Raw genomic sequence first — 15949 nt, forward strand, 5'->3', positions numbered from 1 at the left:
CTATCTCTTTTTCTGGGTTTACCTCTCTCTGTGATTCACTTTTTTCTACTATACATATCTCTCTATCTCAGTTCTTGGAGTACTGCACTCCTCTGCCCCAACCTACATTTTCTTCTCCCTATCTCTAGCTCTCTCCCTCTACCTCCCTGACACCTTCTCAAACCTTCCTCTTTCTAGCTCTCTTTGTCTTCCTTTCTGGCTACCTCAACTTTCCCTTTTTACTTTAGATATCTTCCTACCTCATAAACCTTTCTACATCATCTCTATCGCTACTCCCTTCTCCCTCTATTTCACCTCTCTTGCTATACTGTTCTGTTTATGCCTTTGTCCCATTTCCTCTAGCCTGCCCCATCCCCTTTCTTTCACTCATCAAGGCTACAGGTAACTGTCTAGCCAGAAAAGTGCACACACATAAGGAGGAGAAAGGGGCAAGACCTGGGAAGAGAAACTAGAGGGAAGTGATTGAATTTTTACCATTGGAATGGCCACACTCCTCAGAGCAATGCTTAGATTTTCATTGCTGCAGCAATAATATCAGTAGTGAAGGGGGATGATTTTGTGAGCAGAAATATTTGACAGCTCAAGCTACAGTTTCAAGCAATGTGTGTTTGTCTTATTTTAATATTATGTGCTAGTCAACGAAATATCTAACAAGTCACTGTTAGCATGGTTAGTCACTGAATTCACATAAATGTTTTTGCGAATAAAAGAAATCTAGATCCAAATGAAAAAAAATTGCTTTATCATTGCTTGTCACAGCTTTTATTTATTACTTTTTAGTCAGTGGATGCCAGGCAGCTCAAGCTTTCGGCTGTTTTTGGGTACCCCCATTTCTGAAGATCTAACATATAATGCAAAGTTGTTCTGTATCACAAGGGCTTAAATGCTGTTTGGCATTATGAGGGCTTGAATGAGCCGAAAGGGGGTAGTAATTGTAAAGATGTTACAAACAGTGTAACAGATGTTACAGATGTTACAAACAGTGTAACGGCGACTCCAGAGTCTGCTGCCCTCCCCTGTGCAGCTCCACCTGTTGCTGCTGCCTCTGCCTTGAGTGAACTGAGAGCCTGCCTGACTCTCAGTTCGAGGCCCACCTCCACCCGCAGGCTCCTGCCTGAGCCTCATCCCTGATGGCCTAGTGGTCATCTGCAAGTAAGCATCTTCTGTCTCTCTTTACTCTTGCCTTTTACTTCTGCCTTTACTTCTGTATTTTACTTCTATACTCATTGTCTGTCTTGTATTCCTTTTTTGTCCCTCTTGTCTTTAGTTTTTCTCCCTACACTGTCCCACGTTTTCCCAGTGCCGATGCTGCCTCTGCGGCCCCGTCCCCCTCCCCGCGAAGCATTATTCCCTTCCTCCCACCTCCCAACTGACCGGACCCACCCTCCCTTCTAAATGGCGGCTGCTGTGTGGCCGGGCAGCAGAGGGGTGCAGCGGGTGCGCCTCTAGTGATCCAAAGGAGCCCATCTGCGCCTGGACCGCGCCAAGTGCCACGGACCCTGGTTCTCGCCTCATCCGCTGGTTCGACACCAGCACTCTACGCGCCCTCATCCCGGGAAGATCCCCAGCCTGCCACCTAGCAAACCCCAGGAACACTCATTAATCTTTTTCATGCTGTGCTTGCTCCTGCACCCTCCAAGGACCACCTCATGAACCCGCACCAAGCACGGATGACCACCTCAAGTGCATACTCCTCAACACACGCTCCTTCATCAAGCATGTGGTAGATGTCTGGGACCTCCTCGACTCGACAGCCTTCTTCACCGAGACATGGATCAGAAGACCTACCTCCACCTGACAACCACCAACGAGTCACAGTCTCAGTCAACCCATGAACAGCTACACTCCCAGATACAGACCAACCCCAACGCCTCCCTCCGTGGCATCCTCACCTACAGGCCACCTGGACCCCGCCCCAATTCTGAGAAGACATTGCAGACCTCTTCCCCCCCCCAAGCGCTCATCTCCTCCAACTGCATCCTACTCAGCGATCTCAACTTCCACCTTGATACTCTCGATGACCCGAACACCACACACCTCCTGGACAACCTCACAACACTAGGCCTCAAATAACTTGTCAACGTCCCCATTCACAGAGCTGGATACATTCTCGATCCTGTTTTCTCAGCAGGGAACAATATCATCATCTCTCACAACTCTGAACACCACTGGACCAACCACAAGTGCATCCACTTTACCTTTACAAAGAACACTGCATGCCACTATGCCCCCCACCCCCTCAACAGATGCTGGGGCAAAGTTACAGAAGCCATTGTCAAAGAGTTCACAAACCCCGGGACAGACACCTCATCCGACCCTCACTCAAAAACCTCTGCAATGATCTTGGCACCTTCTTTCACCGAAAAAATCCAGAACAGTTACGAAGGTTTCAAGAACCAAAACACGCCTGCATCGCTCACCACCACTGGCCCAGCACCTCACCAGATCCTGAACTCCTGGACGCTATCACCAAAGAGAACACTTAAAGACTCATGAACTCCATCCACTCAGGAGCACTCTCGGATCCGTGCCTTCATCTTACCTTCAACCTTGCCAGCGCCACCCTAGCACTGGAGCTCTGCCGAACTATCAACTGATCCTTTGAGGCCAACCCCTTCCCATCAGACTGGAAGCACGCCAAGATCAACCTGCTGCTCAAGAAACCCACAGCCGACCCAAGGGAGCTGAAAACAACAGTCCCATCTCTCTGCTCCCTTTTCCAGCCAAGGTAACGGAGAAGGCCATCAATCAGCAACTCACCGAATTCCTCAAAACACACCAAATCCTAGACCCATTCCAATCCGGATTCAGAAGCAGCCACAGCACTGAAACCGCACTCCTAGCAGCCACCGACGCTATACGCATCATACTAGACCACGGAAGCACGGCCGCACTCATCCTCCTCGACCTCTCTGCTGCATGTGACACCGTCTCCCACTCCACCCTCTGTTCCAGAATACACGATGCCTGCATCCAAGATAAAGCACTGGATTGGATCAGGTCCTTCCTCACCAGAAGAACACAGAGTGTCAGACTACCATGGTTCACATTAGAACCCAAAGTCATGCTGCGGAGTGCCCCAAGGATCTTCACTCAGCCGGACACTCTTCAACATCTACATGGCCTCACTTGCCAAGATCATCAAACAACATGGGCAAAACACAGTCTTCTATGCCGACAATACCCAACTGATCCTCTCCCTGTCCGAGGACTCTGCAAAGGCCAAGAGGAATTTCCACAACAGGATGAGAGCAGTCACCGCCTGGATGGAAGCCAGCTGCATCAAACTCAACTCAGATAAGACAGAGATCCTTGTAATCGGCTCCACCCCTGTCACCTGGAATAACTCCTGGTGGCCCACCACACTGGGAAATACCCCCACCGACCACGCACACAACCTGTGCATCATCCTAGAGTCCTCTCTATCCATGACCCGCCAAGTTAACGCCCTCTCTTCATCATGCTTTCACACCCTCTGACTCGTGCGGAAGATTTTCAAGGGGATTCCCTACGACAAGAGGAGGACAGTCACCCATGCACTCCTCACTAGCAAACTGGACTACCGCAATGCACTCTATGCCTGCATCACCAAGAAACTTTAATCAAGACTATAAAGAATCCAGAATGCAGCAGCCAGACTTATCCTGGACATCCCCCGATACAGCCACATCTCCTCCAACCTCAGAGACCTACTCTGGCTCCCAGTCAACAAGCGCATAACATACAAACTCCTGATCCACACCTACAAGGAACTGCACAACATAGGACCAGTATACCTCAACCACTGCCTCGCCTTATACGTACCCAACAGACATCTCCATTCTTCCCAGCTGGCCCTTGCAGCCATCCCCAAGATCAGGAAAAGCACAGCAGGAGCAAGATCCTTCTCTTACCTAGCAGCCCGGACATGGAACACGCTACCTCTCAAGCTCAGGCAGCCCGCATCACTGAAGCAGTTCAGGAAGGACCTCAAGACCTGGCTCATCGACTGAGCATCCCACCCACAAACAGCGCCTTAAGACCCTATGTGTGATTGGCCGTGCTTTGCAAATCTCTGATTGATTGATTGACTGAAACAGTTGACTCCAAAATATACATTGAACAGGGCCACACAAATCCTTAGGGTGTCCCTGGTCTTACAAGCTATCATCCTACTCAATTGATCGTTGAGAATAACAATTGTGGGATATGGGCTTTTCCTGTGGTAAGCTTGCAACACTCTAAATGTGACTAAACAGTACACTAATTTATTGTAGATCTTCTGTTTAGTAGGTTTCTTGGAGTTAGGGTAGGTTTGTTGGGACTTGTGACCTTCCACAAAGCCTGTGTCTGTCAGATTGTTCAGGATCTTGTTCTCTGTGTATCCTTTTCCCTATCATCAATGTACTCCGTGCCTCCCTACCCTAGGTTTGCCCATACCCCAGTGGCTGTAGTCAGTGCTTTAAATGGAAATAAAGAGGTGCATGCGCTCTCTTTTTAGAGCACCTGTTTGCTCACGAGAAGTACTGGTACTCCCTGTTAAATGTATTGCACCAGTGCTTAAAGAAGTGCAGGTACCCAATACCAGAGAGTACCTGCCCATTTAAATCACTGGCTGTAGTATTATAACGTATGTCACCCCGTACCTGTCTCTCCCCAACCAATGTCTCTGTATTTGTGTCGCCCTGCCCCTGTTTAACTCCACCCATGTCTCAAGAGCTTGTCTCTCAACGCTTCAGTGTCTCTCTCTGTACTCAAGCCTCATCATATCTCCCTAATTCCATGTCTCTTTGCCCTCTTATCACCCTGCCCATATTGGTGCCCTGATTCATGTCCTGTCGTCCCCTATGTCTGAGCCACTAAGTCTCCATTTAGTCCTTGGTACATCCTTGTCTGTGTTCATAGAAACGTCAACCACTGGGTAACATGTAACCGATGGTTCTCTATTCCAGCGTGCAAAGCATGTGGTCAGGACCAGTGCTAGTCTTCAGCGAGAGGCATCTGCACAGGGCCTCGCTCCAACCTCATACATCCCATTAACAATGATCTCTTGCTACACTGCTCCTATGGCTCTGCATCCTTCGGTCTCTGACATCACACAACAGCAGGCCATGGTAGGATTTTTGAGGGGTGCTGCAAGACCCAGAGCCGTCACTCTAAGGTCCAGGAGAGGCATGCCTCACCTGGTCTCACATCTTCTGTTGGGCCTCGCAGTACTGGGTATGGCTGTAAAGAGTCCCTTACAAAGGTTTAGCTATAAACAAAGCAGCAGATGCAGTGCCACCTGGCCCCAGGGGCGTTATGTGTCCAATGTATCCAAATGATGCTGTATTTTAGTGTGAAGCCAGTGGACAGTTTGTGGGGGTTGGGGGGTGGGCACTGTCCTTGTTTGCACCATGCCAGTGGACCCAACCCCATGGGGCCTGCACCCATGATCCAGCACTGCCAGGCCCAGGAGCAGCCCTCCCCTAAGCACTGCAGCCATAGTCCAGTACTTTGAGGTCAAAACTCAACTCCCCCTATGACTTGCTGACTTTAAGCTTGCCTCTGACCACGTACAGCGCACTGATGCATTGTGGCTTGCTTTGCGCATAGAACAAAATATACATACATTCATTTGCTAACAGGAGCAGCATTAGCCTGGCTCTGTAGACTGTAAATGTATCTCACATTTAAAATGTTAAACGTGGTATCATTCAGTGAAGTGAAAATCTTTCAGTCCTTGTACACGCACGCCCAGTTTCGCCACCTAGCTGCATATAAAGGATGTGTTTCTGCTGCATTCTCAAGGAGACGGGGTCAAAAAATCTGCTGTTGCGCTCGCTCTTTCTCGTTCAACACTCTTCACTCTCCCTCTTTTTTGTTTCTCACCGGCTCTCTCTGACTCTGTGTATGTTTTTATGTTTTTGTCTTTCGCTCGCCCTTGTCCCTCTCTACCTGCCACTCCCTTCAGTCTTTCTCTGACTGTATCAGCCACTCTCGCTCTCCCCGTCTTGGTCTGGTCCCACACTCTCCCTGTTTCTGTAAAGTTCTCTCCGTGCCCTGCTCCTCTGCCTGCCACCTCGTTAAAGCCCGCACTGCGGCCGCTGCCGAGGTGTTGGAAAGTTCGCCCAGAACACTGGAAAGGAGAGCAGGCAATAAGAGCCTAAGTCAGCGCCTTTCTCCCGCCCGAGGGGTTGCTAAGCGACGATCAAATGCCAAACTGTCGGCCGCCCGGTGTCCCGTCCCTCCCTTATTTCTTTTCTTCTGGTGCAGTCCAATGACGGCGGGGTGTTCCTTAACCTTGGCTGCCTTTCCAGCCGCGCACCAGCCGTTCTTTCAAGAGCGGGGCACGCCGGGCGGAACCTGTTCACGCTCTCTCCTTCCAGTGGCACACTGAACAGACCTGGACGGGGCAGCTACTCGCCTTTTTCCAGGCAGCCTTGGCTCCACACAAAAACACGTTTATTTAAAGCTTTGCCCCAAATGGGAAATAGCTTGAATATTTGTAGGGTACACATAGTTGGTACCACAATCTATGGTTGCCACCTTTCCAGGATAAAAAATGCAGGCCATTTATTGTTTTTATTGCCACTTCTTTGGCAGTTTAGCAGTTTGCTGCGTCTCCGTTTTAGGATGAAACGGCCACAGGCAAAGGTACGGCGCTAAACCTATTCCTATGTCACGAAGGCCCTCTCTGATATGTTTTCTACTTCTGGTGGAACTTTGTCTCTCTCATACAATCCCTACTCTGTCCTGCACTGTATTGTGTTTAGTTCCCTTAACTTCTTGCCTTTCCCCATCAAGTAGTGTCTACAGTCCAGCTAATCAGCTTGCATCCCATCCACGTGGTCTCAGAGTCCCCACAATACGACAGATAAGAAAAGGCACCCAGAACTTGCATGAATGCCAGAATGCTAGCCCCAGTCAACACGTGCCTGGTCTCCTATATGGTAATCCAACACAAGTGTTTACTATTAGCCACTACTGTTACGTCTGCTTCTTCTCTCCCCCACCCCAGGCTCTGGTGGGGACCTCCTTGTCTCATGACTGGATATGGTTTCAGATATGCTTCATCGATGGGCACATGGTTTTCCAATCTTTTCGTAAGAACATTAGAAAGGCAAATACGATGTTAATATGTACAAGGTGAGGAAGGGGTCAAGAAAGAGGGCAGTGTCAGGAGACCGGGCATGTCCAAGAGTTAGAAAAGAGACAGTAAGGACTCGCTCTGAAATGGTTCACACTATTTGTGAGACAAAAGAGTTAAGTGCAGATGTTTCCCACTGGAGCATTCCTGATATGAAGAGTGAGGGTGTTACAGACTCTGGGAGCATTAGTGGAAAAGGAACCGAGAAGACTGAAATTCCCAAAATGTGGAGAGAAATCTAATATCTTTGCAGAACATGGTGCAAGAGCCGACAGACATGGACAGCTTCTATAAGGTACTTGGGGGTTCTGAAGCTCAGAACTTTGGCTAAGGAAGGTAGTTCTTAGTGAGCAGTGTGCCTCTATCAGGAGTCATGTGTGGTAGGAAGGAGCAGAGTGATGTGGTCCCATTTTTAGACTTTTTGAGAAACCAGCAGCAGTGTAAAAACAGCTATTAGTTGGGTGAGTCTATTTTCAGGAAACCGGTCAGAAGGTGAGCCTTATCAATTAGTCATAGCCTTAATTCAGATACTAATTAATTAATTTCTAGTACATTAAATTATTTCCGATGCTATCCTGTAACACATGCACTTCCTCATTGTGGTTAGGTAGCTTTATTTCCTTTATGCATGTGTTCAATGCCTTTAGCTATGTCTATAGCTTCTTTTAGGTACGGATTCAGGGTGAGTAACTATTCGTACACCTCACTAACTGGTCGCAAATCAATGAATCACTCAATGATCCAAAATCACATGTATTAGCAAGTACCCCGAGTACTGCGATATAACTAGCTACTTTTTCATTTTTGTCCTGGACTCTGCAAAAAAATGCGTGTCTTTCTAGTACTACATTAACTTTACTACAAAAATGCTCCTCTAGTTTTTTTTAAGTTATTTGGGGCATGTCTAATTCTTCATTACTTATTGTAGGTTCTCCCAAGTTTTCACATATTTTCTTTCCTTGCTCTCCTAGGTTATGTAACAGTATATGTTGTTTCCTAAAAAGGTGAAAACGTTTCTCCCCTGATAGCCACTAAATAGGATTCAGACTTTAAAATGAAGCACTAGCCGATGAAAGCTGTGCCCCTCAGTACAAAGGGCAATGCCGACACCTGTGAAGACAGAAGGTATGACGTGGCTCCTCTGAAAGGCTCGATTGCGCAGCCAGTTCAGCACACACCTTGCCTGTACGTGATGCTATGGCCAATGGCGTAGCGTGGGGGGTGCAGGGGGGGCCGGCCGCACTGGGCGCAACATCTTGGAAGAGACTAAGGGCCATATGTACTAAAGCATTTTCCCATAGACACAGAATGGGTAAAATCCTTTGGAACATCTGGCCCTAAATCCACGGGTTAGGGGGCGCAAATTACTTGCCTTGCCCCGGGTTAGGGGGCGCAAATTACTTGCCTTGCCCCGGGTGCTGACAACCCACGCTACGCCACTGGCTATGGCTCCAAAATGAGAGGTTTACTCGCCGAAAGATGTGCCTGTCAGCGTGACAGGCTCCGAAGGATTCCGCACAGTGAAGGATCGATTGCACTGTCAGTTCAGCACTCACTGTGCCTGTCAGCGACGTAACGGCCCCAAAATAATTTGTTTACTCTTCGAAAGCTGTGCCTGTCAGACTGACAGCCCACCCCCGAAAAAGTTTCACAGTAACGAAAGGCTCTATCGTGCCATCCACTCTGTTTATGCTGTGCCTGTCAGCGATGTGACAGTCTTTAAAATGAAGCACTATCCGGTGGAAACTGTGCCCCTCAGTACAAGAGGCAATGCGGACACCGGTGAAGACAGCAGTATGAAGAGTAGCCTCTCTTTTGTATATATTGTTCTTCTCTCTTTATTCCTTTATTCTATTTCCTTTTATAGAGTATGCCACACAGTTCCAATACTATGCTTGATAATGAGCAGGTTCCCAATGTGTTTACTTGTCTCGAAAATGGTGCCTATATCTTTTGCTAGTCCGCACAGTATGCTAGGGCGACAAACCAGATCTAAATCAATCAGGAGAACTGACAACATGTATTTTCTGGTAGTGATCGCTTGGTTTACGAAGTGTCTATAATGTTATTTTAAGTTCAACGATGTGCGCTTACACAGATGGTTTGTAGCTCCTCCTCACAGTAGGCGCTTAGTTCCTTTCGTGGTAATTCTTGAATTAAGGTAACATTTCGTGATGAAGCCTTGCACATAAAATTTCATGAGAAGTCACTGACCTTATAACAATAAATCTAGTGCCAGGTCCTCTCTAGTCCAGTCTGTCAGGTGTACCTCTTTTTTGTAGCAGTTCTCCAAGAACTCATGAGTGACCAATAATCACCGGGGTAGAAGTGTTACGCTGCCTCCTGCACAGCTGGATCCTATCCTTGCCTCCAGTGTTATAATTAAGAAGAGGAAGACTGTGGCTTCTGGTATAATAAGTTTATTCCATCACATAACACCTCCATGTCACCTCACTACCACATGACAGTTCTACTCTCAACATTCTAAGCCAGACGCCCAGACAATCCATTGGTAGGGTGGTTGTGGGAGGAGGGAACGAACCATGAATAAGGGTTAGGAAATTAAAAAAGGGATATACCAAATCATCACATTTTAACTTATACACCATATATTGTGGCCCTATTAATTCACTACTACTATGTTATATGAACTGTATAAATTAAAACAGATATGTTTTAACTTTCTGAGCTTATGAAGACTGAATCTGGCAAATTTAGCCATAGCTGAGGCGTGCCTCATGAGCTTTCAATAGGAAACATGTGGTTTTAGCAATGGCAGCCAGTATGGAAAATACATCTTCTAGCTGGTTTTAAGGATTGAAGTCCAAGCAGTTTGATTGCTGGGATAAGAAAAGGGAAATCAGCCCTAAAAGCACTGCATTTTAGATGGTGTTGCTCCATTCACGTCTCCTGTGAAAAGAGGTTTTTATGTTGGAGATGGGTTCAGGAGGGTTGGTTTTGAGGAAAAAAACTATTTGTTGTGCATATTGATGCAACAAGCTTTCAAGATCTTCAAGAAGTACATGCACAGGTTCAACATAAAGACACAGGATGAGGATGGGGCCAGCATAGGAGTTGCCACTTCTGAACAGAGGGGGAACGGTGGGGGTTCTTAGAGATAAGAGTGAAACCATTTCAAGATGGTTCCCTTCACATACAATGGAGTATATTAACAAGGCCCTAGCACAACCTTGCACCACCCTAGCATCATTTTTTTTTACTCTAAGGCAGCGTCAAAGAGGCCTTTCTCCTGCGTTGTATTTACAAAATGGAGCAATGCTCGCATTGCACCTCTTAGTAAACCCTTGCACCACATTATGCCTGCACCAGGCTTAATGTATGCAAGGGGGGCGTTCCGACGCTAGGAGGCCCAAAACATTTACAATTCACTGCACCATTTTTCCATCATTTTTAACACCCGCTCAGAGGTGTTAAAATGACGCACCCATTTTAATCAATGGGCTTCCCTGTGATTCGCTGAATTAGCGTCAACATTTTTGATGCTAATGCAGCAAAGTGCCACAAAGGCGCCAAAAGTTTTGGCGTTATTGTCCTATAGACAGCCATGGTGCGCCGTTTTGTAAATACGGCCCAAACATGATGTCGATAGACATCAAAAAAGTGGCACATCAGGACCGAAGTGCCACTTTTTTGTAAATATGCCCCAATTTAGTTTTCATAGTGTCCAGTAGAATCTGAGTATCTACGGTACTGAATTTTAAGGTTACATCCAATAAGATGAGAAAGCGGAGTTGGGCTTCATCAACTGTTTGACAGATATTGCTGATTCACTACTGTGACCTGTCCTAAAACCAGAATGGAAAATGCCCAGAAAATAATTTTTCTGCCTGCTTTTAATCAGTTGGTAAGTTGGCTAGAAAATAATTTTTAATAAGAAACATGTCTTGTAGGTGCTCTCAAAGAAGCCAACTTCAGTGACCATTCGGTGAGCATCTTGGCTTTAATTGCCCTTGTCTGCTGACTTCCTAATTCAATCACTGTGGTTCTTGCGGTTGTGTCAGCTTCCAGCTGCGGATAGCTCATCTCCCATAACACAATTTCAGGTTTCAATAGCACAGTCTCTCATGTCCTAAAACATTATAGTAATTGTAGCTAGCTAGCCAACTGGGAAGCAAAACGCTGTCTGACATTTTGATTCGATTCAATGCATAGCATGCATGATGCTGTTTTCCCTCCCCAGCGCACACCCACAAAACCCTATGAAATAAGGAACTGAATAGCCACACTTCAACAAACCATCAATTACTATCAGGCTTTTTTACTGGTTTTAATAGTCCCTCCTCTCTTTCTTGCTTGTCATTGCACCTTGTAACTTGCAGTTGTGTATTTCATAGATCATCTTTTAAATACAGGTTTCTAAAGCACAAATTATCACTTTCGAATGCAATATAGTCATTGTAGTAATTAATTTGCATTTCCAATTGGTGCATGAGAATGTATGCTTTTGTGACGTAGCAGGAGATCAGTGAAATACGCGGCTACAAGGCCTACATGGAACGAAAGGCCAAGCAGAGAGAAAGGGTATACTAAGTCAAGATACCCACCCAAACTCACTGATGCTGGTTTGCTGGAGTGTTGCCACAACACAAATTTTTCGGTCCACAGAATAGTTTCACCTGTGTGCCTTCTGCTGCATCCAACGCAGTGACGGGACTTGGCATTGCATTGTGACACAAGACATGAATAGATTTGAGAGAGCTGCTCACAGATGCCTTAACCTACTCACCACCATTTGCACCACTACCTAGCGCTGTGCACACGACTGCCACTAGGCACCGGTAGTGATAGAGCTTTACATTTTCTGCTGTCCTTTCTGTCACAAAAGTCATCAAAATGTGACAGTTTCCATTTTATGATTAACAACTTAATGTAGAGGCTGCACTGACATGCATTTTAAATGTGCATTTGCTTGAATTTCAGAGCACGACTTAGGTGGTATTTGCATTTAATTACATGTTAGCAGGATAAAAGTGAAGTTAAAGTATAATTTAGACTTTGAACTGAGGGGCATATTTATACTCCGTTTGTGCCGGATTTGCGTCGTTTTTTTTTACGCAAATTCGACGCAAAACTAACTCCATATTTATACTCGGCGTTAGACGCACCTAGCTCCAAAGTCCATGAAGTTTGTGTCACTTTTTAGCGTGGACACCTACTTTGCGTTAATGATATGCAAGGTAGGCGTTCCCGTCTAAAAAATTGACTCCGAGGCATGTGCGCCGTATTTACACTCCCGGGCAAAAATCACGCCCGGGAGTGGGAGGGTCAAAAAAAATGACGTCCAGCCGCTTTTGCGCTGTTTTTTAGCGCCTGGTCAGGGCAGGCTTTAAGGGACCTGTGGGCTCGGAAGGAGCCCAGAGGTGCCCTCCCATGCCCCCAGGGACCCCCCCTGTCACCCTTGCCCACCCCAGGAGGACGCCTAAGGATGGAGGGACCCATCCCAGGGAACATAAGGTAAGTTCAGGTAAGTAATTTTTTTATTTTTTATTGTGGCATAGGGGGGCCTGATTTGTGCCCCCCTACATGCCACTATGCCCAAGGACCATGCCCAGGGGACAGAAGTCCCCTGGGCATGGCCATTGGGCAAGGGGGCATGACTCCTGTCTTTGCTAAGACAGGAGTCATTTCAGTGGGGGTTGGGAGTTAAAAAAAATGGGGCAAATCGGGTTGAGGTGAAAATTTTGCCTCAGCCTGACTTGCCCCATTTTTTGGCGCCCAAGCTCCATATTCCCCTACGCCGGCGCTGCCTGGTGTACGTCATTTTTTTTCACGCACACCAGGCAGCTCCGCCGGCTAACGCCGGCTAACATCATTGAATAAATACGGCGCCCGCATGGCGCTTCAGAATGGCGTTAGCCGGCGTTAGATTTTTTGACGCACAACTGCGTTGGCGCAGTTGTGCGTCGAAAAGTATAAATATGGCCCTGAGTGCATATAGTAACAATATTGAATTTTAAAGGATTAATGAGTGGTTAATGAGTTTAAAAATGGGTGTATAAATGAGAAAATGCAGTTCTCTGTTGCATTTGATGAAATGCATTGACAAAGCTTTTTGTTGAAATGAAATGTATTGCTCATATTAATGAGATATTATTAATGCTGAACTTATAAGTTGCATATTACATTTGTTTTATTAAAGCGTATTAATTAAATGCAGTATTATAGTTTTTTTGTGTTAGCATGAGGAAGGCCTGCAGAGTTTGCAAATTATGAGGCAGGGCTGGCTAAATAATTTGGCAAGAAAAGCCAAATTATGTGGCACAAAAAGCTATCTACAGGCCAGTTCTAAAATGGACCGGTTGCCAGTGACTTTGAAAACGTGGGACTAGTTGGCAACTCTCTAATTTTTTAAGAGCAGGTCCCCGAGGCTTTCATTATCCTCCTTCCCTTTACAGTTACTTAGGCCTTTGCATCCCAACATCTGGCCTTTCGATGACTGTAATTTCAGAGTTTTAGTCATTCGCCGCAGCCAAATCCAGTTATCTCTTCGTGTAAGCAGTCCTCGGTTCAGTTCTTTTAGTTCAGATGTCAAATATTTTTGAAAGTGGTGGTGGGACAACAATCATGTTCCCAGCCCTGGGTTCCCACAGGACGCGTTTGTTATAAATCCCGCTGGCGAGAGTAAGAGATGTGGACTGAGGAAACTTACTCCACGGAGAACATTCTGCAGCCCTGGCTCACGCTGTACGTCAAGGTCATCCAGTCTGGACTCGGACATCAGAGGGAGGGGGGTCACAGAGAGGTCATCGTAAGGCACATATAGAGCTGTCAGTGGTATAATGCCCCCCATGAAAAATGTATTTAGGGCCCTGATATTACTCGAACATAAGAGGGCCACCCCGACTCCTATGCCCTACGTTTTTTTTCACAGTTTGGGCTTAGCCCGAGGCTCTCATTACTTAAAACAATAGGTGCCTAGCCCAGTCTGGTGACTTGGAAAGCGACAGGCAAATGAGGACCCCCAGGTTGTTGGAAACCTTTTCCGCGCAGAGGCTACAAGAGGCCACCCCTCTTCGATACAACAAAGCTGGATATATAGCTCAGGAGGTCAATGCTCACCCTGCACAACCAGAGTATATACTCTACAGCTCACTGGCTGAAAACCGACTAGAGTTGTTTTATCCTTTCATCCTCTTCATGCTCAAAAATCGGTACAGTTCTTTTGTTTGTCAGTTTACAAAGTGCACAATAGGAGCCTGCACAAAGAATTATAGAAAAATCACGTTTCCGTGTTATGTCGCTGAATATATTCAGTAAATTATTTAGAAGTGCGTTCCTTTTTGCAATATATTGTATTTTACATGCAATTTGAGGGGAAACATTAGGCAAAAAACTCGAGGCTAAGTGCTGGTTAGCGTACCTTCAGCAACTTGTTTCCTCCGATGCACCTGTTCCTAGTCAGCAATGTTTCCTTGATGGTTGACACAGCAACATGTAAAAGACCGCGCTTTGGGGGACCTTTATCGTCAACCTCAGGGCACAGTGGCTTCTTGACAAATGTACAAAAGAAACAGCCTGAATATCGCACTACCCCCCTCTCGCATCCACCACCGCCGCTTAGGTCCCGTCACATAAATCAAAACAAACACAAGTCTACGTCACAACTGATTACGTTTTTGCACCGTCTTCTGAAATTTGTGAAGCGCTATAATAAAAGCTCGGTATAATCACTCTACTTAATAATAATTTCCAGTTGAACTGGGTTCGTAAAACAGAAAATAAGTGTAAGAATGAAAGCGCTCACCTCCGATCTGCTTCTAAGACTGCTTCTTTTGGGCCGGAAGAGCACATCTTTAAAGTCCAGTTTGAGGTCTGCGTCCACTCGCGGCATTTTGTTAGACGTATAAGCCCCTCTACACGTCTATGTTTTATTTTCTTTTTTTCTTTTCTTATTTCTTTTTTTAATCCTTCTTTTTCTTTTTTTCCTGTCCCCTTTCCTCTCTTCTACTTTGGCTGGCGCGTATTAGGATCCAGATATGCGACAGCCAAAGCCTTCCTTTTCCGCCGCGCGGGTATTTATAGCGCCCGGGGAGGGGGACTCGAGAGTGCAAGCCCCATCGCTTTATTAGGAGAGGGCTGTTTTTAGTCTGCGCCTCTTCACGGTCCCGCGGTAGCGGCTGCAGAAGCAGCCCTGGGTCCTCCCGTGCTGCGCACCGCTGCCCTCCCCTGTGCTCTGCGCCTGCGTGGACGTGTATGCTAATGAGCCGGACCAGGAGCTCCCGCCGCAGTTCCCTGTGCCAGAGCCAAGGCACTGCAGTGCGATGATCGACTGCTTCCCATCCAGAAGGGTGGGGTACTGGTGAACTACTATGTGGTGCTTTCCACCACGTGCACGGCAGCTGAACATTACAGCGTTATACAACAACAAAGTCCCAACGATCGCTTTATAATTAACATTTATAGAGGTCACTTCATCCATCTAATAATGTTTATTATATATGAAGAGCACACTACAAGTGGATACCTCTAGTTGCGTGAAAACTGTTGTCCTCCTCAACGGTACCATTTCTTGAAACAGCTTGGGAGATAAAAGTCTCAGACAGCAAAGTCGTGCTCCCAGGTTGTGTCCTGCAGGCCTAGTGGGTGCTCAGACTACCGAACTATTGGCCAGATGTAGCAAGCCTTTTGCACCTCGCAAACTGCGAAAAACGCAGTTTGCGAGGCGCAAAAGGCCAAACGCGATGCACAACTGCAAATTGCGAGTCGGTACCGACTCGCAATTTGAGGCTGCGACTCGCAAATAGGAAGGGGTGTTCCCATGCAGAGTTGCTTTGGGACTGCGAATGCGGTCGCAAACCAACTCGCAGTTACCATCCACTT

General features: G+C 46.7%; 1 protein-coding gene across 1 annotated transcript in view; it reads right to left on the bottom strand.

The window, feature by feature from the left end:
• Nucleotides 1–15492, bottom strand: part of GMPR (guanosine monophosphate reductase) — a 339207-nt gene extending 323715 nt beyond the window's left edge. The window contains exon 1 of the mRNA XM_069218779.1: nt 14874–15492. Within this exon, the coding sequence (XP_069074880.1) occupies nt 14874–14960 (87 nt within the window). The 5' untranslated portion in view covers nt 14961–15492. The remainder of the gene's footprint in view (nt 1–14873) is intronic.
• Nucleotides 15493–15949: the final 457 nt, after the last annotated feature.

The sequence above is a fragment of the Pleurodeles waltl genome, chromosome 2_1 (genome assembly GCF_031143425.1).
Source record: "Pleurodeles waltl isolate 20211129_DDA chromosome 2_1, aPleWal1.hap1.20221129, whole genome shotgun sequence".
NCBI lineage: Eukaryota > Metazoa > Chordata > Amphibia > Caudata > Salamandridae > Pleurodeles > Pleurodeles waltl.